The 24,552-nt window shown below is 37.5% G+C and overlaps 1 protein-coding gene across 1 annotated transcript in view; it reads left to right on the forward strand.

Moving 5' to 3' along the window:
• LOC126183365 (structural maintenance of chromosomes protein 4-like) overlaps positions 1 to 24,552 on the forward strand; it is a 313,166-nt gene that overhangs the window by 262,306 nt on the left and 26,308 nt on the right. Inside the window, exons 12-14 of the mRNA XM_049925284.1 lie at positions 19,088 to 19,270; positions 20,478 to 20,710; positions 22,936 to 23,119. Of these exons, the coding sequence (XP_049781241.1) occupies positions 19,088 to 19,270; positions 20,478 to 20,710; positions 22,936 to 23,119 (600 nt within the window). The remainder of the gene's footprint in view (positions 1 to 19,087; positions 19,271 to 20,477; positions 20,711 to 22,935; positions 23,120 to 24,552) is intronic.

The following is a 24,552-nucleotide window of genomic DNA, read 5'->3' on the forward strand; positions in this document are numbered from 1 at the left end:
GAACAGATGTATCAATCCACATGTTTTTGATATTATTTTCATCAATCGTCTCGGCTATTTCACAAAAACATTTTCTTCTGATTTTCAGGTCACAGTTCTGCTTTTAAAGTGTAAATGACACTATTTAGGATTTTGATAATTTCTTCCTGTGAGCTCACGGTGGAAGCTAGTTTTGCTTTTTTGTCCTGCAAACAGTCTAGTCAGTGAATATCATCACTAACAAATTTTAAACATATTTTCACACTCATTTCATGCAGCCAAAAGTTTCATTTAACACACAAGATTCCTTTTACAACCCGTTTCTGACACTCTTTGCCTATTTACGAGCATTGCGTCACTACACTTTTCAGTAGGCGCCATGTTGCTTAGAATATTGAAGGACTTGGACTTCAGTCCTAAACTACGACCTTAAGTCAAAGACCAAATACAATAGATTATTGTAGGTGGTCTTGTTAAGACTCAATTCTTAAATTATAACTGTCTGCGAAAATTGTAGGCATGTGTTGAGATCAAAATTTTACCACCATGTAATATCTTTGGTGTGTATGGATGCTGTTGTGTGCATATTTTCAAGCCAGTTGTTAGTAGTTCTGTGTTACTCTCCATCCAGGGAACTATGAATGAAAATGTTCTGTAACTATATGTGATACTTATATTGTCAAACCATGTCCCAACAATTTGATAATTAATCTAAATCAGTGGTGATCATCTTCAGATCAGACACAACTGCAATAGCTTCTACTACAAGCACAAGGCTTATGTCTTGGAATAGCATAACTCTTGCACACACAGTGAAATCTGTAACAGTTGACTTATCTGAACATAATTAGTTTCAATGAGCAAAGATTATTGAGTTAAGAATAAAAAAAACTCTTAAATTTGAAGATTGCTACATGAACTACCACTTCAAGTATCTTAATCATTGTGACTGTCACATTTTATAAATAATTTATTTTTGCAGTGTACAGTATGGTACATACTGATTGTTACCAAGAAAACTGTGGGCAATAGGAAATAAACTGAAGTATCATAGAGAATTGAATAATTTTTTCTCCATATGTAAATACAAGGAGTACTGTAAGTACAGTAATTTCATTATGTTTTGTTTGTAACATAAACTGCACACTGTTAGTGTTGGTTTTAATTTTTCATTAAGATGTAATAAATGTAAATGCAACTCTTGGAATGAAGAAAAACTAAATTCTAGGGTAATTCAAGGACAGAGTAACAACTTCCTTCAAACTGAAATAGTTATTTGTTGTTCCTTTTTCTAAATAGGTATTATTTCTTATAATAAATTAAATATAGAGCCAAAGCAAATTTTTCACTTGCCAGATCAGGTAATAAAAATGGGACATTTAAAATTTATCTGCTGCTACATGTTGAGAGAGACATTCTAAGACTACCATTATGCTGTAATTCACATTTTTGTTTGGGAATGCAACACTGATTTAGACTTTCTCTTGATATACATTATGAAGTTCTCAATAATGTCTCAGAATTCTTGAGAGAGAGGGAGAGAGAAAGAGAGAGAGAGAGAGAGAGAGAGAGAGAAATTTTCATCCCGAGTAATAATTAATAAATGAACAGAGTTAGGATGAATTTTTAATTTCACAGGGAGGCAGGTGATCTAGGAGATAATTTTATTGTAAATGAGATGTTCTCCTTTCCAGATATTACAACATTAATATTTGTATCTGTTGTGTACATAGTTCCGTGTAGTCAGCGCGTACACAACTTTCCCACTAGAGCGCGGCCCGCTAAGCACAACAGCGCAGGCGCAGCGCTCCTCCATCTCCGCTCTACGAGATGGTGCTGCCATAAATACAGACCAAATTCTGCTTCCACCGATCTGTGTATTAATATGTAATGTAGCCAATGAGATTGCTGCTAATGTAGAACCTATTCTCCTTGCGGACCACACTCGCGCAGTGATACCTGAACGCGCGAGGTATTATAATGAGTGTACAGACCTCTGATCAGTCAGTCTGCATTAGTCTGCAGTCAAGTTTCAGTCTGCACCTAATAATATTCTCATATTCCTGTACATAGCCATGAAGATAATGGATAGACACTTTGTCAAGTATCAGAGAGATGTGAGAATAAGATTAATGTACCAAGATCAAAGGAACTTCAGATTGTCAATTGTAAATAGCATCCAGAATCAAGTTAAGTAAGGTTTATGATTTTCATTATTTTAATAAATGTGTGTGAAAATTAATCAAGTTCTCTTTAAAGTTGGTCACCGTCAATCTGCTACTCTAAGCATGCAAGTGGCATTTCTATCGTCTGACTAACGGCAGAAGATAAACACGCCACGATAAGACCATGAGACATATTGCTGACACTCGCCTACTTCGTTAGAGTGACAAGTCAAATAATCTGATGGTGTGGGTACCGAAGGTCTTACAGTTCGCACACCACAGTATCAGAGAACCCTTCTGCACTTTACTACAAGACATTGTACCACACTGAAATCTTTGATGTCATTCATAATTTTAGCACTATAAGTAAGATAAATATGAGATGATCATTGATAATCACAGTAGAAGATAGAACAAAAAAATTCAGTGAAACTTGCCCATCTTGGTTGTAGCAAACAATAAATTATACCACCACATTGTGAAAAAGAAATTTGTTTTGACTTTCACATTTCACAGACGTAAAGTAATTACAGAAATTACTTTAAATGTTAATATTATGATATACATAGCCACCATTTTATGTATGACATTACAAAATTTCTGGTAAATGTTGGTATTATTCATTATTGTGCTGGCGTAAGCTGTCACCAGCAACCAGTCGGCAAAGAGGTTGCAAGAAGATCAATAATAGACACAGAATCAAGTGTCCCTATCAGGAGAGAGGCCAAAGACAGAATCGCAAGCAACACGCCACCAATGCCATCTCAACTGTCAGTATTTAGTTCACCACCACAGACCAGAGGGCCTAGTAAGTCACAATTAGTCAGCCCAGTCGCAGACAAAGTCATTTGCTGTTTCAGTTACTAGCTCAGTCACTATTCTGCCAGTTTACATTTCTGGCTAAGAGAGTGTAGTGTTCATAGTGTGACTTGTACTTTACCAGCAGTGATGCAAACATGGACTATTACAGAAGAGCTTGTACTGCAACACATGGACTAGCTTAAAGATAAGTAGCTTTCTTGTTCTTGTGAATAAAGAACCCTGTTAATACATGTGTGCAATTTGTGTTGTACAAAGATAATACCAGGTGGCAAACAAATCCTCTCTTTGCTTTCCTTGGCACAAGGTTCTACAGTGACAACAACAACACATAAGTGGCAATGAGGATGGGATAATTCAGTGCAGAAGAAGATTTTACTTTCTTCTCTTGTGTTTTAGCTTGCAGCGGTCATTATTTTGCTAATTTGTTGTTGCGTTCTTGCATGTATTCCAGGAGGGGAGCCACAGAACAAAACGAATTTCTCTCGTCAGTGGCTTTGCTTGCTTTTTGCCACAATGTATTTGTGTAAACCATACCTTCCCCACCCCCTCCATCCTCTGTCCCCATACCTCACCTGCAGACAGCCAGTGACATGTATCTAGCACAGGCTTTTCAGTTTCAGAATCAAGAAATTGCTAAAAACAGTAAAAAACTACCAGCTGTAGAAGCCGATGGGTCCCTGTGTTCAGGTTAATACAAAAACTATTCCCAACTGCGTCTCCCAATGAACTTAGTTATGACCGAGTAATCACTACATTAACTCAATATTATGACCAGAAAGTTCAAGTAGCTGCAGCCAGATGTCAGTATTTTTGCTTGCAGAAAAAGCCAGAAAAGACATACCATCAGTGGTACACAGAATTAATGGGCATGACTAGGAAATGTAAGCTTAAGTGTAGTTGTGGCAACTTTTACAGTGATTTAATGATTAGCGATGCAATAACATTCTGTATCCCAGATAGTGGAATGTGGAAACAGACCTTAAAGTACTCTGCTGCATCACTTCCCCAAGTATTGTAAATCTTAGAGCAATATGACTCGGGTGCCACAGCAGCCGATAGTTTTGACCCAGGCACAATTTTTTGGGTCGAGTCGCCTCTTGCTCATGACCACCTGAAGTACCCACAACAGCAGCATGTACACAGCAACACAGACAGGCACATAGACATGTAAACAGACTTGTAAGCTTAGTGAAGACTTGCGCTAGATGTTCTTCTAGCCATGAAAGACAGAATTGCCCATCACATAATGCAATGTGTTGCATGCATGGGAAAAATGACAATATCCAAGAAGTTTGTTTACAACAGCACAAGAAAGTCAATTTTGCCCACTCCCAGAAAAAAAAAAAACAGGCTCATGCACATGCAGTAATGCTGTGCTTTGAAAACCTACAAGAAGTTCTGACAAAAGTAAGATTAATGTTGTGCATCCTCCTCACCCTAGTCCTGTGCAACGATGTTCTAATAAACTATTTGTCCCATTACACATTGTTGGCCATTGTGTGAACTTTCAATTGGACACAGGTGCCTCAGCAACCTTTGCTTAATAGTGCCACGTATGAACAGTTAGGCTAACCACACTTTCCTAAATCTAGCAAGCACCTCACTGCTGAGGCTCACCATGCCTTTCTAAGCAAGTACCTCACTGTTTACAATGGTCAGGAAATTCCAGTGCTTGGACAGTGTTGTATGCTTGCCACTTACAAATCTTGCACCAGGACAGTGAATTTTACTGTGTTGAAATCAAGATACATTAAAAACATTTTCAGTTTAGATTCCTTTGATTTGTTAGGACATAGCTTTCAAGACACTGTACTTTTAGTGACTGCTGTTACTCCAAAAGACAGTGTGGCTAGCTTGCTTAAAGAATTTCCTGAAGTATTTTCAGAAGGAGTGGAAAAAGCTAAGAACTTTGTAGTGCATGTTACAATGAAAGATAATGTACAGCCTAAGTTGTTCTGGGCCTGTCCCATTCCAATTGCTGTAAGAGACAAAGTGGCCATTGACTTGGAAGAATTGCAAGATAATGGTGTACTTGTTCCCATTCAAGCTAGTCAATGGGCAAGTCCTGTCATTTTGTTGCCTAAGCCTTTGGTCACATTCACATTTGTATTGACTTCAAGTCTACAATCAACCCACAAGCAGTAGTTGACACTTACCTGTTACCTAGCCCTGAGGAACCTGTGACAGGCTTGGAGCAGGACATCACTTTTCTAAGATAGATTTGCGTGATGCATACTTGCAAATTCCATTGGCTGCAGATTCCAGAAAGTGTTTGTTGTAAATAGACACTTAGGATTGTCCAAGTATTAGTGTTGGCCCTTTGGAAGTGCTCCTGTAACCTACATTTTTCAACGTTACTTGGAAAAATTGACTGCAAAATTGCCACTTTGTTGAAACTACCTTGATGATGATGATGTTGTCTCTGTTGGTATAGCAGAGGAACCCACTGCCAATTTGCGTATTCTTTTTCAAGTGATGTCAGAGGCAGGACTAGAGTGTCATCTTGAAAAGTGTGACTTCTTTCAAACTAAACTACAGTGCTTAGGCCATGTGATAAACAGTCATGTGCACCCCATCCAATCTCATTTGCTTGCAATCCATGATCTGCCTGTTGCTTGAAATGTGTGTGAACTGCCATCAGTACTAGGAAAGATAAAATACTACATTCAGTTCATACTGAATGCCACTCAGAATGTGGTTCCATTGTATTGCAAAAATGTACCTTTTGTGTGTACTAAAAAGCATCAAGATGCATTGCTGGAACTCAAAAATGCCTTCCTTAGTGACAGATGTTAAGTGCATTGTGACCCTGCTAAGCTGGTAGTTTTGCAACTTGATGCTTCTTCCTATGGAATCGATGCTGTGCTTTTACACAGAATTGGTGCACAAGATAGGCCCATTGTGTTTGCCTCAAAGTTGTTAACTCCAACTCAGTGCAGTTATTCTCAAATTGAAAAAGAGGCTCTCACTATTGTGTATGGTGTGACCAAATTCCATAACTATTTGTATGGTCGCAATTTCTATTTACTGAGAAATCACAAGCCTTTGCATTTCTTGTTTCATCCATCAAAGCCAGTTCCTACATGATTCGTCCAAAAATTGCAGCAATGGGCTTTGTTGCTTTCATGGTATCAGTATGAAATTGGCAATGCAGACACCCTATCTCGCCTTCCGATTGGCCCAGACTCTGATTTTGATGCATCTGCTGTATCTTGTTGCCAAATCAATGCGCAGGACTCTACATCATTGGAATTTTTTCCTTTACCCTACTGAAAAATTGCGCAGGCCACAGAAGCAGACCCAGATCTCAAGATTTTGTTGCATCATGTTTGCATGTCTTGGCATCATTTATTGAGCAGTATCCAGAATGTAGTTGTGCACCAATATTTTGTACATCAGCATAACCTTTCAGTTCAATGGGGTGTGATTCTAGTTCAAAAAGACAGTGGACAATCGTGTGTGCTTATGCCCAAACTGTTGCACAAAGATGTGTTGCGATTTCGCCACCAACGACTTAGGGGAATTGTTTGCACTAAATAGTTAGCATGTAGGCACTGTACTTGGCAGGGCATGGACGGCCATATTGAACAGATGATGTTGCAGTGTTGCGCATCCACAGAAAACCAATCCGCTCCACCACAGACATTCTCAGCTTGGCCTAAGACTCAATTGCTTTGGCAATGTGTGCACATAGCCTTTGCAGGACCATTTTTTCAACTCTTGTTGGCTCATAGTAGTAGACCCTTTTAGCAAGTTTCTATTTTCAGTGCCTATGTGCTCTACCACATCACATAGCACAACTCAAGCATTGTCCACCATATTTTGCATAGAAGGTTTGCCAGAAGTACTTGTGTCAGACAATGGACCACAGTTCACTTCACGTGACGCTGAACAGTTTTGTGAACGCAATGGCATTTGTCATCCAAATAGTGCTCCATTTCAACCCCAGTCCAACAAAGGAGCAGAACACTTTGTACACACTTTCAAGAAACTGATGGCCAAGCTTCACACCACCCACCAGTACACCAGTCGGCAAAGAGGTTGCCAGAAGGTTGATAGTAGGCACTGAATCAAGTGTGCCTTTCAGGAGAGAGGCCAAAGACAGACTCACAAGAAATGTGTCACCAACACCCTCTTGACTGTCAGTATTTAGATCGACACTGCAGACCAGAGGGCCCAGTCACTCACAGTCAGCCCAGTCGTAGACAGTCATTCGCAGTTTTAGTTACTAGCTCAGTCACTATTCTAGTTGGCATCTCTTCAGTTTATTTTAGTGGCTACAAGAGTGTAGTATTCATAGTGGGACTTATACGCCCGCATGAGGCTAATGTGGGCTATTTCAGAAGAGCTTGTACCACAACACATGGACTAGCTTAAAAATAAGTAGCTTTCTTGTTCTTGTGAATAAATAACCCTGTTAATATGTGTGTGTTGCTGGTGTTGTAGAAAGAGGATACCGGGCACCAAATGAACATCCTGTCCTTGCTTCCCTTGGTGCAAGACACTACAGTGGCGACGACGACAAAAAAATAAACTTATAAAAATTTGAGAGATATTTTGCTCATAAGAAAGCCTGAGTCAATTTCTAAATGGACAAGTGTGACTTCAATATTTGGTACAAATTATCTAACTAAAATCAGTATTCTAAGACACTTAATGTGTTTACAACAAGATTTTTTCTGTGTCTCTATCTTTAATTAATACAGGTGTATTATCTGCAAACAGAATGGACAGAGACTTTACATTTCGTAGTAAGGAAAGTGAAGCACCCATAGCATATAGTTGAATGTCAGTGTCATTTTGTGCACGTACAGATATACATAACTGGCAGGTATGTAAATAGTTAGAGTTGCAATTTGCTACAACAGATAGAATGAACAGAATCAGGTGTTAAGTGATCACTGTGAAGTACAAGGGGATATTATGTACTTTTTTTGGACAGAATTAGCAATACAAGATGTAGTTTGAAAGGGGTCTGACTGTGGGTCTTCATTTGACATGCTGGTTGAAACATCCACTACCCAGACTTTTGGAGTATTTGGATCTGGTAGTGGCCTGATAGTAGGCTGTATACGAATGTCAGGGCAGATATACTCCTGGCAAGGTGCCAGTCGGCCATGTCAGACCACCACAAGGGAGGATCACAGTATTGTCCACCAAGCTCATCAGAATTCATTCAGATCTGTGCCTGCCATCTGAAGGTTCTGCATCACCCCAGATGACCATTGTGGGTGAGTATGGTGACAACCTGGGAGAGGTCCCATTTTTCCAATATTCTGGAGAGTCGCAGAGGTGTGTTACTACTGGAATCGTGGTGTGGGGAACCATGGTATGACTTCAGGTGAAGACTGGTAGTGACTGAAGGGACTCTGATGGCACAACAGTAAGTCAGAGACATTCTGTGCACTTGTGTGTTATGTCTCATATGACACTAACATGGTGCCATTTTTCAACAAGACAGTGCTCATCCACACAATGTATGCACCTAGGAGCTTTTGTGTGTTATTGATATATTCCTGAGCTCAGCAAGAGTTCAAGGTCAGTCTCCACTAGAAAGATTTATGCTTCAACGCCGTCCTTTTGCCAGTATCCAGGATATCATTTACAACAGTTGTGAGGCAGTATGTGTCAAGAGAGAGTACAATGGCCTTATGGATCCTTTCCCAACCAAATCAATGCATGCACCTAGGCCATAGATAGCACAACACTACACTGATAAGTAGGCTTGCCAGTAAACTGTAAATTTGATTCTATTTTGTAATCACTGAAATAGCATCAGTACCATCTCAAACTGACACATTTCATTTTATTTTATCCTCCTCTTCTGACTGCATCACCCTTCTTGTCAGACAGTGTATATGTACAGAAAAGAAGTATGAGTTCTACCACCCATTAAGGTCACTTGTCAGTAGAACTCTTTGTTTGCATAAAACTGAGGTTTGGAAGTTAATTAGTTCGGTAGTTACAGAAACATAAGTTGCTGCAGAAACAATACTATGTAACAGACAATTGTGCCAGCTACCTACAAGGGTTCTAGAGCATTATTTGGTAAAAAACTAAATGTTTGCTTGGAAAACCGTATGTGACACATGCAGTACTTACTAGTTCACATTTCCAAAAATGGAAATTGCTGTGTTGTATTACATTCTCACCTTATTCATTATCAAAGTGTAAATATGGATTAATAATGAAGTGATTAAAACAGAATGGAATGGTAAGCACATGTGGACACATTACATCAGTTTCAGTGTATTTTTACTCCAATAGACCATTACCAATAGCCACAGTGCTCACATTACTCAAATCATATCAAAGAGATGTTTCATTCTGCTGTCTTCTGATCACTCCAGTGAAACTCCACAATTGCACTTTGATGAAGTACAAAAAATGAATTTATCAGAACACAGCAACTTATATTTTTAAAGATATGAGTGTAAGTACTTTGTGTGTTAACATACATTGCATGAAGCAAGGCAAATAATTCTCTGTCGAATAGTATGAAACTTATGATTCCTGCAAATCCACTGGTCATAATTGTTGGTTACATGGAATTGATTCTTCAGTGACCTGTGCATCTGTAATCCTTGTATTCATTGCCTTTCAAACATAAATTCAAATGTAAAATTATAAATTGTGTGGCATGTAGATTGTTCCCACTAAATTTAGCTGAAACTGCTGGATGTTGGTAACTTATTGCTACAGTATTTTGATGCAGAATCTTCTGCCCATCTTCAGGTGTATACTGGTTACAGTGCACTGACTTCCCCTATTTAAGATCCCATCATCCCATATGTGGAGTACATAGTTGTCATTTTGCATGTGCTACTTTGAGCACTCCTGCTTCTGCAGCAAGTCTGTGCACTGCTGTGAGCACTTTCTGTGGTGAAAACACGACTCAACTCAGCTCAGCTCATCTCACCTCACCGATATCAGATCAGTCTTCTTCAAGTGGTAAAACTGCAGATGATACCACCTATGTAGAGCATGAAGTTGTCTGTGGCTAGAATCCATCCAGAATCTAACAGGAAACAGCCATCCCAGTTGATAAGTGCTTCAGGCAGTCATGTTTCCACTGAATCATTACTAATGGAGTTCCAAAAATTTGAAGTATAGTCCACAATTTTTTTGCATTGCATTTCATTGAATGATCAGCAGAAATGGTGTTGTGTGGTAGCAGATTTCCTTCCATGGATGAAATGAGAGTGCCATTGGTATTCCATGATGTACCCCTGTTCAGGAAAAGTTAATCAAACTCCTGTTAAGTGATCATGTGAAGTAACATCTGGTTTCCCACAGTTTGAATAAAACTGAAACCAATTTAAGGCCTTACACTAATTTCCGTACTGTGATCAACATAATTAAATGCCTTAGCTGACACAAAAAGTATCTAATGGCTGTAGTTTTTGCTGCAGTTTTACTTGCATGCCAGTGTCCATTTTTGTTATGTTATTATTTTTATTGTATTATTTGTTTTTCCATGTAAAGAGAAAGTTTAAGCTTGATAATTGGCTTAATGGTTTCTGTCTTGTACCCTGTTAGTCTCCAAAAATCTGTTAATGAGTTCATTGTTTCTCGCTTTCATCTGTTCTGTACCCATTTCTTGCCAGTTCTCTTTTCAAGATCTCCACAAATCTGTGCTACATTACATGTGTTACAAAGGCTAATGTTCAGCAGACTTTCATTATTTATTTGTTGTCAGTTCAGTAAGTGTGGCTATAGAATTTCAAGCATCTACAAATGGTGTTGGTGAACTTACATATTTGCATGTTAAGTTCAGATCTCCCATTGATTCAAATTCCATTTCATTATGTGGGATTGTATAAGCACATCAGCCAAAATACCATACTCCCCCCCCCCCCCCCCCCAATCTTCAGCATTATCTTGTAGGGCCACATATCAAAAATCTCTAGTCTCTTCTTGTCTGTGCTGTTTATCACCAATATTAAACACCAGACTAATACTTTCAGAAATGACTTTCTAATGCTTAAATTTGTATTGAATGTTAATACAATTCTCTTTTTCAGAAAAAAAAACAAAACATTTCTTGCAATTGTAAGTCTGTATTTTATATGCTCTTCAGTTCTACCATTGTCATTTACTTTGCTGCCTAAATAAGTAGTCTGCAACCATTAGTCTCATTTCGTAATGTAATTCCCACAGAAACTTCTGGTTTAATTCTACTACAGTCCATTACCTTTCTTTTATTTTTATTGTTATTCATCTTCGTCACTCTACAAGTCACTGTTGTTTCTACTTGACTGAGCTTCCAATTTCTTTGCCAGCTCTGTCAGATTCACGATGTCATAAGCGAACATTATTTTTTATTTTTAATTTCTTCTCTGTGAGTTATAATTCCCTTTCTTTAATTTCTATTTGGTTTGCCTTACTGCATGTCCAGTGATCAGATTAACATCAGGGATAGGCTCCAATGCTGGATCACTCTCTTCCCAACTACTGTCTTCCTTTCATCTCCATTGACTCAAGTCTGGTTTCTGTATGAGTTTTAAGTTGACTCTTAGCATCCTGTATTTTATTCCTCATAACTTCAGAATTTCAAAGAGTATATTTTAGTCAAATCGTCAAAAGCTTTCACTCAATATTCAAATGGTGAAACAGTAGGTTTTTCTTCAGTTCATGTGGTAAGATAAGTCATAGGATCACTATTCTCTCTCAGATTCCTTTATTTCTCCAGGACCAAAACATGACCACACACCATGTTGGCTTCTACCAATCTTTCTGTTATTCTGTAAATAATATGTGCTAGTATTTTGCAACCATAATGTATTAAACTGATGATTTAGTAACATATCTGTCAGCAGTCACCTTTCTTAGTGTTGGAATTATAAAATTCTTCATGAGATACAGAGGACAATTTGCTTGTCTTGAATACCTGCATACCAGGGGGAATAGTTTTAACATGGTTGGATCTTCAAGGATCTTAATTAATTCTGAGAGCATATGTCATTTACTAAATTGTTCCAGGCAAATGCCAGGATGGTTCCATCAGAAGGACATGACCAATTTCTTTCCCCGTCCTTGAATTAGCTCCACCTTTTGCCCCATCTCTAATGACATTGTCGTCAATGTGACGTGAAACTCAATCACTTTCCCTTCTTCCTTATTCAACTTGGCAAGGAAGGGAGTCTGAAAGTTTTCCCATACCCTTATCGAGGGGCAGGCAGGAATCCTGCATGTGTGTGGTGCACCTGCTCATGTGCAGTTAACAGGTGTTCTGTGTGCACACGGGGGCAAGCTGGCCAACCAATTTTCTCCCCTCCCCGCCATACCATCTCTCTGCTTCTTCCTCTGTAATGCATTTTGTTTCCTAGCTTGCTTAATTGAATGAAGAAATAAGGTTAGTTTGAGTGCTTGAAAGAAATGATGGTTTGAAAGAGTACCTATTACCTACGATACGTTTTATTTAATTATCACAGGTGGATTTTACAATACATTTAATGTCTGGAAGACATTTCACAAATTAGCTGATTTTTCTCCTATCAGACTTGTGTTCAATGCATTCATGTGTCCGGTAATGTAAACTAAAAATGCAGGGTCGGCAACCCACTCTGGATCTTCTAACTTGGGATCGTACCTTCCTTTGTCCTTTAAAAACTGATTTATTGGTATTCTCAGCTCAAAAAATCTTTTGAGTACATTACCACAGCTAAGCCAGCAGCCTGCACTGTGGTATGGTATGTCACCATACTCTTCCCCAATTTCAGCTAAATATGTGTTAAACTGTCTATATGTAAGCCTTGGGATCTCAAATAATTAACTGCCTGAATAACCACTTGCGTGACGTCCCCCAGTTTTGCTTTGTTTACACAAAGTACTTCTTGGTGCAAAATGCAGTGGATGCTGTACAATGATTCTTCTGTATGCTGTAGCCTCTTTCTTAATAATCCAACGAATCCCATTTATTCCCCTTTCATTGCAGGTGCTCTGTCTGTTGTCACTGACACCAAACATTCCCAGTTTAAGCAGTCTGAATTGACAGCTTCTTCAATGGCTTTTAGAATGTCCACACCAGTGGCTGTGCTTTTTAAAGATATCATATCTAACTAATCCTCTGTTGCATGCAGAGCAGTGTCCACACCGTGGAATTAAATTACTAATTGTGCACTGTCTGAAATATCTGTGGACTCATCAAGTGCAATGGAAAATGCAATAAACTCCTGCACTGCACTCCTTAATTGATGGTAAATGTCACCTGCCATGGCCCTTATACAACAACTTCCAGTCCGCCGAGAAAGAGTGATAGCCTGAAACTGATTTGCATTCAGTGGGAAAAGTAAATCAGCAGCATCATTGATGCACCCCTTTATAAACTCACCTTCAGCAAATGGTTTTACAGCTCTCGCTATATTGAATACAATTGAAATACAATGTTCACAAAGTAGTGGTCACTTCACATCAACGTCTGCAGCTTAGCCTGGTATTACACTGCCACAACCTGCCGGCTGTCACCACTGCCCCAGTCAACGATTGCCGGCGAGCAGCACATGTGCAGTGCTGTGGGCTCATGAGCCGCATGCAACGTTTGCCCGCCCCTGCCCTTATCTGTTTCCAGCTGAAGCCACTCATTGATAATTAGATCCCATAGAGCTATGAGACTGTGGGTGTGCTGTTTGCTACCTTTCACCCACTGATCCAAAAAGCTTGAAATTTTCCATTGGATCATGATTGAGTGATTTAGTAGGTCAATCAAGGTGCAACAGGTGTATCACAAATTTTACCAAGGAATTTTATTTTCAATGTTGTATCTGTATAACTCTGGTAGGTCATTTCTCTGAACTTCCTGTCCACCCTGAGCTCTTTTAGAAGGGCAAAAATAGAACTTTAATATTCTCTTAGGTTTCCATGTCTGTTCTGCACATAATCAGCCTGTTGTTCCAGATATTCTAGAAAAAACTTATAAAGAATTTTATATGCGCCAGGAAGAAAGATAAGGCTCTGTACTTGTCCAGTTATTATGTTGTTGTTGTTGTTTTTGTTGTTATATAATATAATATGATATTATTATACATATCATTTTCATTCCTAGTTGTCTTCAATAGCTCCTTCAGTTGTTTCCTTAGCAAAATGATTCCTTAAAAATATTTATGTAGCTTGTGTTGTGCAAGAAACCTTAATTCAGTGTCCCCAAATAAACAAGTTTCCCCCAATAAACAAGAAATGACCAATGAAGCATTTACACATCATTAATTTTGTTAACAGCTTCATTCTCTAACTTTACATCACTGTTAAGTGATTCCTGTCATTGCTTTCATGATATGGTATTTACTATATTTCATATTTGTGCAGGTCTTATTCAAGGACTTATATACCCTGTAGGATCTCTCACATACAAAGAAACCTCTGTGTACAGCATTGCTTGAGATTGAGTTCCTAAGAGGCAGGCTTGGATCACTGTATGCTCTTCAGGCAGTTCCTTGGTGTCTGGTAGGAGGAATATTAGTTTTAACCAAACTAGATATAGAAGTGACCTATGAAAGAAACCATGTATGTGAATGAGCCATTTAGCACTTCAGAATGGTGTCAGTTGCATCAGGTCACAGAGCTGAGCATAAACTCTAGCGGAATTGAGGTATTTTTGATGATCAGTCCTATCCTTGCGGTATTGTCACAGATGCATTGGCGGTGTGTGCCTTTGGATTGTACTGCATGAAATTAGTCTACGTCTTTTCATTAATTGTTAGTTCTCTGAAAAAGAGTTCAGAATATTGTCCAAATATCAGATATTATCGGATTGGTGTACAAGTTCATAGTGTTTTTCCATAAGTTTAATAAGCACAACAGATACATATAACAGAGACTTTAGTCATGAGTAATATATTCTCCTTCACTGTTTACAACAGTCAGCCAACATTGGGGTGACTTTTTGATTCCGCAACTGTAGAAATCACATGGTTTTGATGTGAAGAGCTCATTGAGCCATGTTCAGTGCACATTTTCTTCCAGAAAGGAAGTTCCTTGAAGATAGTTCAGTAGAGAGTGGAAAAGGAGAAAAATCTGAGGGCATAAGATCAGGTGAATAAGGTGGGTGCAGAACAACTTCCCAACCAAGCTACTGTATAGTGTTTTGTTGTCAGTCTAGTGGTATGTGAGTGGGCACTATTGTGGAGTATTATCACTTTACGCAGGCTTCCTGGTCAATGCATCTGCAAGATGTCTCAGTTGTTGATAATAAATGTGAGCAGTAATGATTACACATTTGGAAAGCAATTCATCGTACACCATAGTGTTGCTGTTCCACTAGGTACCTAATGTTATCTTTTGTGGATGCAAACTGATCTTTGTATGGGGAGCTGCTGCTTTGTTTGGGCCTGACCATTCCTTTATTTTCCTTGTGCTAGGATAAAGGCGCTATTTCTCATGAAATGAAATGAAGTGTCGTGTGACGAGGGCCTCCCGTCGGGTAGACCGCTCGCCTGTCGCAAGTCTTTCGATTTGATGCCACTGTGGCGATGATGGGGATGAAATGATGATGATTAGGACAACACAACAACCAGTCCCTGAGTGGAGAAAATCTCCGACCCAGCCGGGAATTGAACCCAGGCGCTTTGGATTGACAGTCTGTCGTGCTGACCAGTCGGCTACCGGGGGCGGACACTATTTCTCATCACCAGTAGCTATATAGGATATGAATGGTCAGTGTTTTTCACAAGCCAATTGATGACAAACAAGTAGAACTGCACCTCTGGCCATCTGCTGATTTTTGTGACTTTGGCTTAGAGCATGCAGTACCCATACACCCAATATTTTAACCTTCCCCACTGCATACCTGCGAGTTCTCGACTACAGTGATGTGGATTAATGTGTGTAAACAATCTTCACCAAACCCCAAAGGTCTTCCTGAATGTGATGAGTCACTAATGTCAAAATGATCCCCCATAAAATGAGGAAACTATTTTCGTACCATGCTCTATCCAGTGGCATTATCCCCATACACTTCACAAATGTTTCTGGTTGCCTCTGCTGCTGTCATCCCTCTATTGAACTCAAACAGAATAATATGTTGTAAATGTTCTGATTTCTTCACTTAGCACTCCATTTTCTAGCATCCACAGCTCCACTCACTATATGCAATTGAAAAAATGGCAATATGTAATCTCGGATATTAACAATGAACTACAAATAAAGAATGACAATCAACAATCAATAAATAAACAGCGTTTTCTGATGGGCTTAGATGCTGCATACAGGAAAAAGAAAGAAAAATTTGGAGGAAGAGAAGTAACAGGGCTGAGATGGCAATCCAGCGAAAAGGAAAACAGGGAAAGCTTAAGCTGGAATGTGTAGAATGACTGTAAAAGGAAACAAACTTGAAGGTAATACTACAGAAAGATTTGAAAATCAAATAATGGATACAATACTGCACCGGCTAAACTGTTGATTATCCAGGAGGAACTGGAGAAGATGCTGCAAAGTGACATTATTGAAGCTCCAGATTGTCCTTGGTCATCTCTGGTGGTCCTTTTGATGAAGGCCAGCTCATGGTATTTCTGTGTTGACTACTGATGACTGAAAGAAATCATGAAGAAATATGTCTGTGCATTGTTACACATCAATGACATCCTGGACTGCTTCAAAGGACAATGTTTTGCACAACTATGAATATGTATACAGACTACTGTCAAATCAAGGTTGATGATGATGTCCAGGAAATGACTGCTGCCTTCATAACTCTTGACAGCCCCCGAGTTCAAAGTTGTCCCATCTGGACTTAAACAATCGTATAGCCACTTTTAAATATATGATGGATAACCTACTTAGACACCTTAAATGGATGACATTTTGTTGCCCATGAAATAAAAACTTGGCAGCACCTAGAGAATGGCAATGTAAATGTTAAAAAATATATCGGATCAACCACTTGTTTATAGTGTAAAACACTATCTTAGTGTTTTACACTATAAACAAGTGGTTGAGCTGATATATTTTTTAACAATGACATTCACAACCATGGCCTCTCATCCAGTATGGATAAAATCAAAAATGGCAATGGAGTTGGTCCCAATCCAGAGTAAATAAGAGCAGTCACAGATTTTCTGACACCTTAGCACATTTGTGATGCAGGAAGTTTTCTCACAGAATATACTTACACTATCATTGATTGATAAAGGACATCTGTACCAACGCTTGTCCCATGCAACACCTACAGCAGGGAGATGCCAAATTTTCCTGGAATGAGGCACGAGGAAGATCCTTCATTGTCCTTAAGAACTTTCTAACATCATCTCCAGTTACAGCACTGTATGATGACAATGTTGAGACAGAACTTCACACTGACACAAGCAGTTTTGGGATAAGGACATTTCTAGTACAAATCCAGGAAGGTGTTCAAAATAGGACTCTCAAGGTCAGAGATGAACTATTCTGTATACAAAAAAAGAGTCTTGCAGTTTTCTGGGCCATCAGCAAGTTCTGGCCATATTATTGGTAAACCATTCACTCTTGTGATGAATCACCATTCTCTGTGACATCTGACTAGCCTGAATGACCTGTTGGGTACACTGACAAGATGGGTACTGAGGCTTCAGGACCAAAATGTCACAATGAAATACAAAAATTGAAGCAAACGAGATAACACACACTGCCTTCCTAGATATCTTTTAGTGAAACACATCAGTGTGGACAGCTATCTTCAATGTTTACCATGGTGAAGAGGCTGTAACAATATGACCAGAAAGTGAGGATCTGCCAGTGCAGCCATGCAGAGGGCCATTGGACAAGGTCTAGATGAAGATGCTGTAGTAAGCATCTTATAAACAGCAGGTCACTGTTTTTTCAGGAGAGGGAGCAATGCCATGAGCTGTGATGCATTGGTACAGCATAATGATCCATGGCACTGACTGGTGTGCTATTGGTCACCAGTTTAAACTCAGTCAGAAGCAATTATTTGTTGTTTACTATTTATCATTTCTTGAAGGCTCTTGAAATATCTTATATTCAGGAATATTTGATGTTTGTATAAATAGCAGCAATCTCCATACAGGAGTTGAGCTCTGTTCTGGCTGTACATTGGTGTTTGTAATAAATATGTTTTCAGTCCTATATGTTAAACTTCATTGGTGACCTTCATTTTTTTGGATTTGGATGTAAGTGTGGTTATATTGTTTAATTTCACTCCCATCATAAATTATCTGGATACATGGTATGGTACTACACATCCCTGTTCATACTACCTATAACTAGGCTTGCAACAAAATAATGTATTATCTTTTATATAAAATACCTGCATATGTATATAGTATCTATTAGTATAAAAACAACAGCTCAGAAATGTAGATGTGAAAGAGTCTTCTTTCTCATACAGAAGTTTTTCAATGTTTTTAGTAAGATATTCAATAGCAGTTGTTTCACATAAAGATTAAATCTGTTGTCCTTGTTGGTATTAACAATAATAGCTAGTATATAATACAGGAGCTGTGTATTAAGTTTAGTTTCTCCTGTATGAATGAACTGTCTTATTCCATGTTGCTGAATTTTCTCATTTGTTAAGACCTATTGGAGCGGAGGTATGAATAAATGTACATAATATATGAATGGACAAATTAATAGTTTTCCACTATATTTTATACAGTAAAGTGCTCCTTGCTGATTGTGTGTTTATGAGAAGGAAACTGAAGTTAGTCTTCTTTTATGTAATTCTCACATAGTAGAGTAGCATAACTGGGAAACCTTAATTCTTAATAAGCAAGGTACTTTAAGGGAAAATTTAAAGTTTTAAGTTTCTCTGTCAAATTAAACATTAGTTAACTGATTTTGAAATTTTTCTGTGAACTGCACTGATTTTGAAATTTTTCTGTGAACTGCACTGATTTTGAAATTTTTCTGTGAACTGCACTGATTTTGAAATTTTTCTGTGAACTGCACTGATTTTGAAATTTTTCTGTGAACTGCACTGATTTTGAAATTTTTCTGTGAACTGCACTGATTTTGAAATTTTTCTGTGAACTGCACTGATTTTGAAATTTTTCTGTGAACTGCACTGATTTTGAAATTTTTCTGTGAACTGCACTGATTTTGAAATTTTTCTGTGAACTGCACTGATTTTGAAATTTTTCTGTGAACTGCACTGATTTTGAAATTTTTCTGTGAACTGCACTGATTTGTAGATGAAATCTTTGAAAATTCACAAAATCCCTGGTGAAGATGTTGACACACAGTTGCAAATTTTAACAAGTGAGCAGATTGATAGACTTGATGTGAAAAACCTCCAATACACTCTAGCTGTACTGGAGGAGAAAGTGTCAATGCAAAAGCCTAATTTTGCAGCACTAGAAGAATATACAGTTAAGGTGAATTTGTTATTTATTTTTTGTATAATGCCTAATAACAATAAAGTTAATGTGCATACATGCATGTGTGTGAGAGTGAGCATGATCAAGTAAAATAGTTAATGGAAGCAATAATTATATTTGTCACATAAATATTATGAAACATTCTAATCTTAGTTTTGACAACATGTTGTCTCCTTAAGACATGACTCATATTCAGCCTTGAGACTTCTAATGTGTTCTACCATTGTTAACAGTAATTTTTGTCTGTCACTAATATCTTACTTACCAGCTCCAAACATATCCTTGAGTATATCTATTACTTCTGTAATTGAATGAAATCATTTTATGAAAATGAAGAAACTGGTGCTGTTAACTAACAAAAATAGTGTGATGGTTAAACTTTGAACCTATACGCAAACTGACCCAATGTCACTTAGCTGGCCACTCATTTTGTTTAAAACTACTTCATGTTTTTTTGGAATCATACATACTAGGACCTTCCTTTCATGGGCTCATGCTTATACAATTTCCTTGCCAAACTGAGTTGACTCTCAAACTTTCATCTTTTTTTCTTTTGAGGAAGAGTGAAACTTTGATACGAAGGAACACAATCACAAGTGCAGTATCAACACAAAATTCCAATAAAAACGTAAAAAGAAAAAGATTTTTCACATATGATACAGTGTTTCACTTAAGTAGATTGAATTTAACAGTTAATTTTCAGCATTATTCTTTACCAAGAATATTCGTCTACCATATAGGTAGTAATACTAATTTCTAACTGTAAGAAAGTCCATTGGTCACCATTTACTGGATTTGGTGAATAGTGGCCTATCCCCATACATATATTGTATTACATCCTGAGTTTTTCCTTAATATACAGTGTTTCCCAGGAGCAGTGGTAAATATTAAGGGACATGACAGAAATTATCATTCAAAGCAAAAGATTCTAGAAAACACAGTCTCTAAAACACGCACCTTAAGTGCTCCGAGTACTAGTTCAGTAGATGAGATGTGTTTTAGTGTTGATCATGCCTCCCAGAACATCTTATACAGTACAAATATATTTTTCCTCTTTTTTTTTAATTTTAAGTTCATGGCTGGATTGAAAATTATCCTAGTAATGTTTGTAGTAAATATCTCTGTTTATCTTCATACTCAACTTTTGAAAGTTACTGGAGTTATAATAATAGTAATGTAATTAGTATAATTTTTGCATAAATAGGAAAAGTTGTTGTTGGAACAATATGCAGCTCTTGAAAAACTGAAAAACCTACAGGGAAAGACAAATCTTCTCTATGATGAAGCTCGAAAACAACGCTTTCTAGAATTTGTAACAGGTTATAGAATCATAGCCAAAGTACTGAAAGAAATATACCAAATAATTACATTTGGTGGAGATGCTGAAATTGAAATGTTAGATAAACTTGATCCATTCAATGAAGGAATAATTTTCAGGTAATTATGCTGACTGCATACATCTGTAGTTATATGCAACTTAGTTTCACTAGAACATGTACATTTAGCAAGCAGTTAAAATTTTGATATAGGCTGTAATAGTTGAAACATCTTTTCTGAATAAATTTTTATACATTGTACAAACAGTACATATACATGTATCTTGACATTACATTAGACAGATGTTTATAAAATTACTTTGTCCGATGTTAACAAAAGACAGTATGTACATTTAGGATTTTCAGCTATTTTACATATAGTGCTGCTAAGTAGCAGTAACCATTTTAGTATTATGAATTCTATTCATGTGCTCATATCTGAGCTGGAATGTTCTTTCTTTTACAGACTTAACTTATCAGTTAATTAACAAATTCTGACTGGGGTGTTTGATGTATCAAAATTTGTAACATACTGTATATTAAATGTTTATTATAAGAAATTTAGATGGCATTGTTTGTGGGTAAATATTTAGTATGCCCAGTTAAGCAGCAAAGTGTGAAGATTTAAATAAAGCAAAAGTATCTTCATCATTTTTCAAAAATGGAAAAATTGCAAGTGGCACAGAATCTCGTAACTATAGGTAGGCAAGATGAAAAGTTCTTGGCTTGTCAGTGAAAGTAGTTCTTTACTTTTTATGTGCTCAAAATTTGATTGTAGTTCACTTTTTGGTACTGAACTTCGTTTACTGCTGTCTATCAGACACCTTATTTCATCTGGTAATTTGCCAAAAAATTTTATAGCAGCATATATTACCTCTTTCTGTGTCAAAAATAGGTTGAGCAAATGATAATGTAAGTCTGTCTTTTTTCTGGTATTATAATCATGAATATCACTGTTGTTTTTAAATTGGTCCATGTCATTGAGAACAAATTTCAGTAGTTAGTAGATGTATTGTGAGGCTGTTGTAAGAATTCCCAATCTTTTAAAAAGATGCCTACAAGATGTGTGACTATGAACCCCACACATTATTCTAACCACTTTCTTTTGAGCAATGAATACTTTTTGTCTAAATGTTGAGTTACCCCAAAATATTATTCCGTATGACATCAGAGAGTGAAAGTATGCAAAGTATTTTAGCTTACTAGTTTCTGTATCCTCAAAATTGGCAATTATTCTGATCACAAAAGTTGCTGAACCTAGTCGCTTTAGGAGATCCCAAATATGAATTTTCCAATTAAGATTCTCATCTATGTGTACACTCAAAAACTTAGTATGCTCTACCCTGTCTACTGACTTCTGTTGATGTTTTATATTTATTGAAGGACCTGTACTTTTTCCATGTTAAGTTCTGCAAGCATATCATGATGTGAATCTGAAAGCCCACAGTCCACTCTTGACACAGCAACTCAGATTTGCAGACTACATTATTCCAGCTCCAGGGCTTTCAAAAATTGAAGAAGTTATTCTGCTTGTTTCTATTCAGTAATGTTTACAGAACCATGTTTTAGAAAGACTTGGCTTACAGGGGCAATATTTTGAGAATACGTTAAGTGTATTACAAGGTTTATATCTGGTATCAGTCCTTAGACAATTCTGCTGAGACACTTTAAAATAATTTTGAACTGTATTACAAACATGTATTCATTAATATCCTTTGTTACTGCCACAACTATAATGAAAGATTGTAAATACTCTCTACAAAAACTTCTGATGTCCATCATTGGAGCATAAGAGAGTCATATGCATAGGCACCCATGTATTCAAATTGTGGAGGAGCATATAAGATGTTTTATGGGTAATATAGTGTAGTTTAAGAACTTTGTTTGGAAGCTTCATCTATTTAAGTGAAGAGTACATTCACAGCCCCTCTTTAAAATTAGAACATTAGGTTTAATATAAATAATATTGGAGCTGGTAGATACAAAGAAATTGATTCAACTTACCAAAAAAGTCATTATCAAAAACTCTTTGACTTGTCTTAGCTGTAGCTGTCATGCACATGAGAAATAAACCTGAACAAAATATATAAGATTATATATATTTTATAAGCAACTTTGTATAATAATTGATCTTTCACAGTCCTTTATTTATGCATATGAAATGTCAGTCTTAAATATCAGTATACAAGACTGTGAGATGAGGAAACCACGTACTCCATTCCATCACTGATTAATTGATTTAGATCCTATATTTTTAGGGATTATGCCCAGGTTGTCAGATTATTTGTACTCATTCATGAGTATTCTTTCATATTGTAAATATTTTATTGTTTGCTTTAATTGCAGTGTGCGCCCTCCTGGAAAGGCATGGAAGAACATAGAACATCTGTCAGGTGGTGAAAAGTCATTGTCGTCTCTTGCACTGATTTTTGCTTTGCATTTTTACAAACCTTCTCCGTTGTTTTTTATGGATGAAATTGATGCAGCACTGGATTTTAATAATGTTGCTGTTGTAGGTAATTATATTAAGGTGAGGCTATAAAGTGAGTCCACTCACCCTTTCCATCATTCAAGGTACCAAATTTATGTAATGAAAGTAAAAAATTTTCTATAAGTATAAGTAAATTAAATGAATTTAAGAGCTGAATACAAGACTTTCAGTTAAATGGTATTAATGCACTTCACAATGAAGATTATCTGACTTGATAGTGCTCTTGTTTAAATTTGAAATGAAAGATAGTCAATATTTGGAGCAGGTAAGTGTCACTGGCCATTTTTAATAGATTGTTTCCTTGTCAGTATTTGATAAAATGTTAACAATGAGAAAGTTGCTAATTTCATTCTAGATAGAGGTCAGTTAAAACGAAAATATTTTTAGGCCCTAAATATAAATGTTTATCTGGACAATGTAGTCTCTATACTCTTAGATTTTTTAGGAAAGCTTCCACATTACAATTACTATCTGCAGCACTGCTACATAGCATATGCTACATAAGCCAACATTATTGCACCTTATAATGAGGTCAAGTGTTACTGTGCCCTTCAACTGTAAAATGTTCCTCCCAGATGGCTCACAAATCTTTCATGACCATGTGCGTGGTGAGCGCAAGGCCCTAAGCCATTGTAACATTCCTTCCCTTTCTGTGATTCAGTTTGTCTATCAATCAAACTGTTCTATTTCTTGGACTATTTTATATCCCTCAGGCCTCCTAGAGAACTGGGGTCAGAAGAGACCCACAGTGATACCTACTTATTGTAAAAGATGACTAAATGCATGTCAACATATGGTTAACTTCCACAACTACTCAGCATCCATCATGACAACCCTTACTTGAGGACACCGCCAATTTGTATGTTTTTGGATGGGGTCTGCATATAGCAAAACAAAATTTTGTTTTTATATCCCAATCTTGTTTCACTGCAATTGCAGCATTGTCAGTGGGCTTTCATTTTATGGCTTTTTACCACATGGTGTTATTTTCCTGAGGTATTATGTTCTTATAGTGCCTCTTTTCTTTCACAATTTGTCATGTTTTCTTTTTTCCTCATCTTCTTCACTGTGAAGTTCTGTACATTTAGCTGTTGCTGTCACAGTGAATGGGAGCTCTCTGTGCACCCACCCAGCCTCAGAAATGGGCACCTGGCCAGTAGTCTGTTGACTGGAGTTACTGTGCCCAAGTTACAATGAACACATACTCTTCAGCATACATGGGGCTTTCAGCTGAGGCACCAGCAGTATGATTACTGCATGGTCAGGAGGCTACCACTGCCCAGATACTGGACGACCTCCTTCCCCCCCCCCCCCTCCCGCCAACCCTACCTCCTTCCCCAATGGGATGGCTGCTGCGCTGGGTTTTGGGTGTGCTAAGGTGGAAAGGCACAACGGTGGAACATACACCACACTGGGTGCCCTCCCTGCACAATCTGAACTTCTGAAAAATTTGTAATAGTGGTAGCAGGTCA

This window comes from Schistocerca cancellata, chromosome 4 (genome assembly GCF_023864275.1).
Source record: "Schistocerca cancellata isolate TAMUIC-IGC-003103 chromosome 4, iqSchCanc2.1, whole genome shotgun sequence".
NCBI classification, from domain to species: Eukaryota; Metazoa; Arthropoda; class Insecta; order Orthoptera; family Acrididae; genus Schistocerca; species Schistocerca cancellata.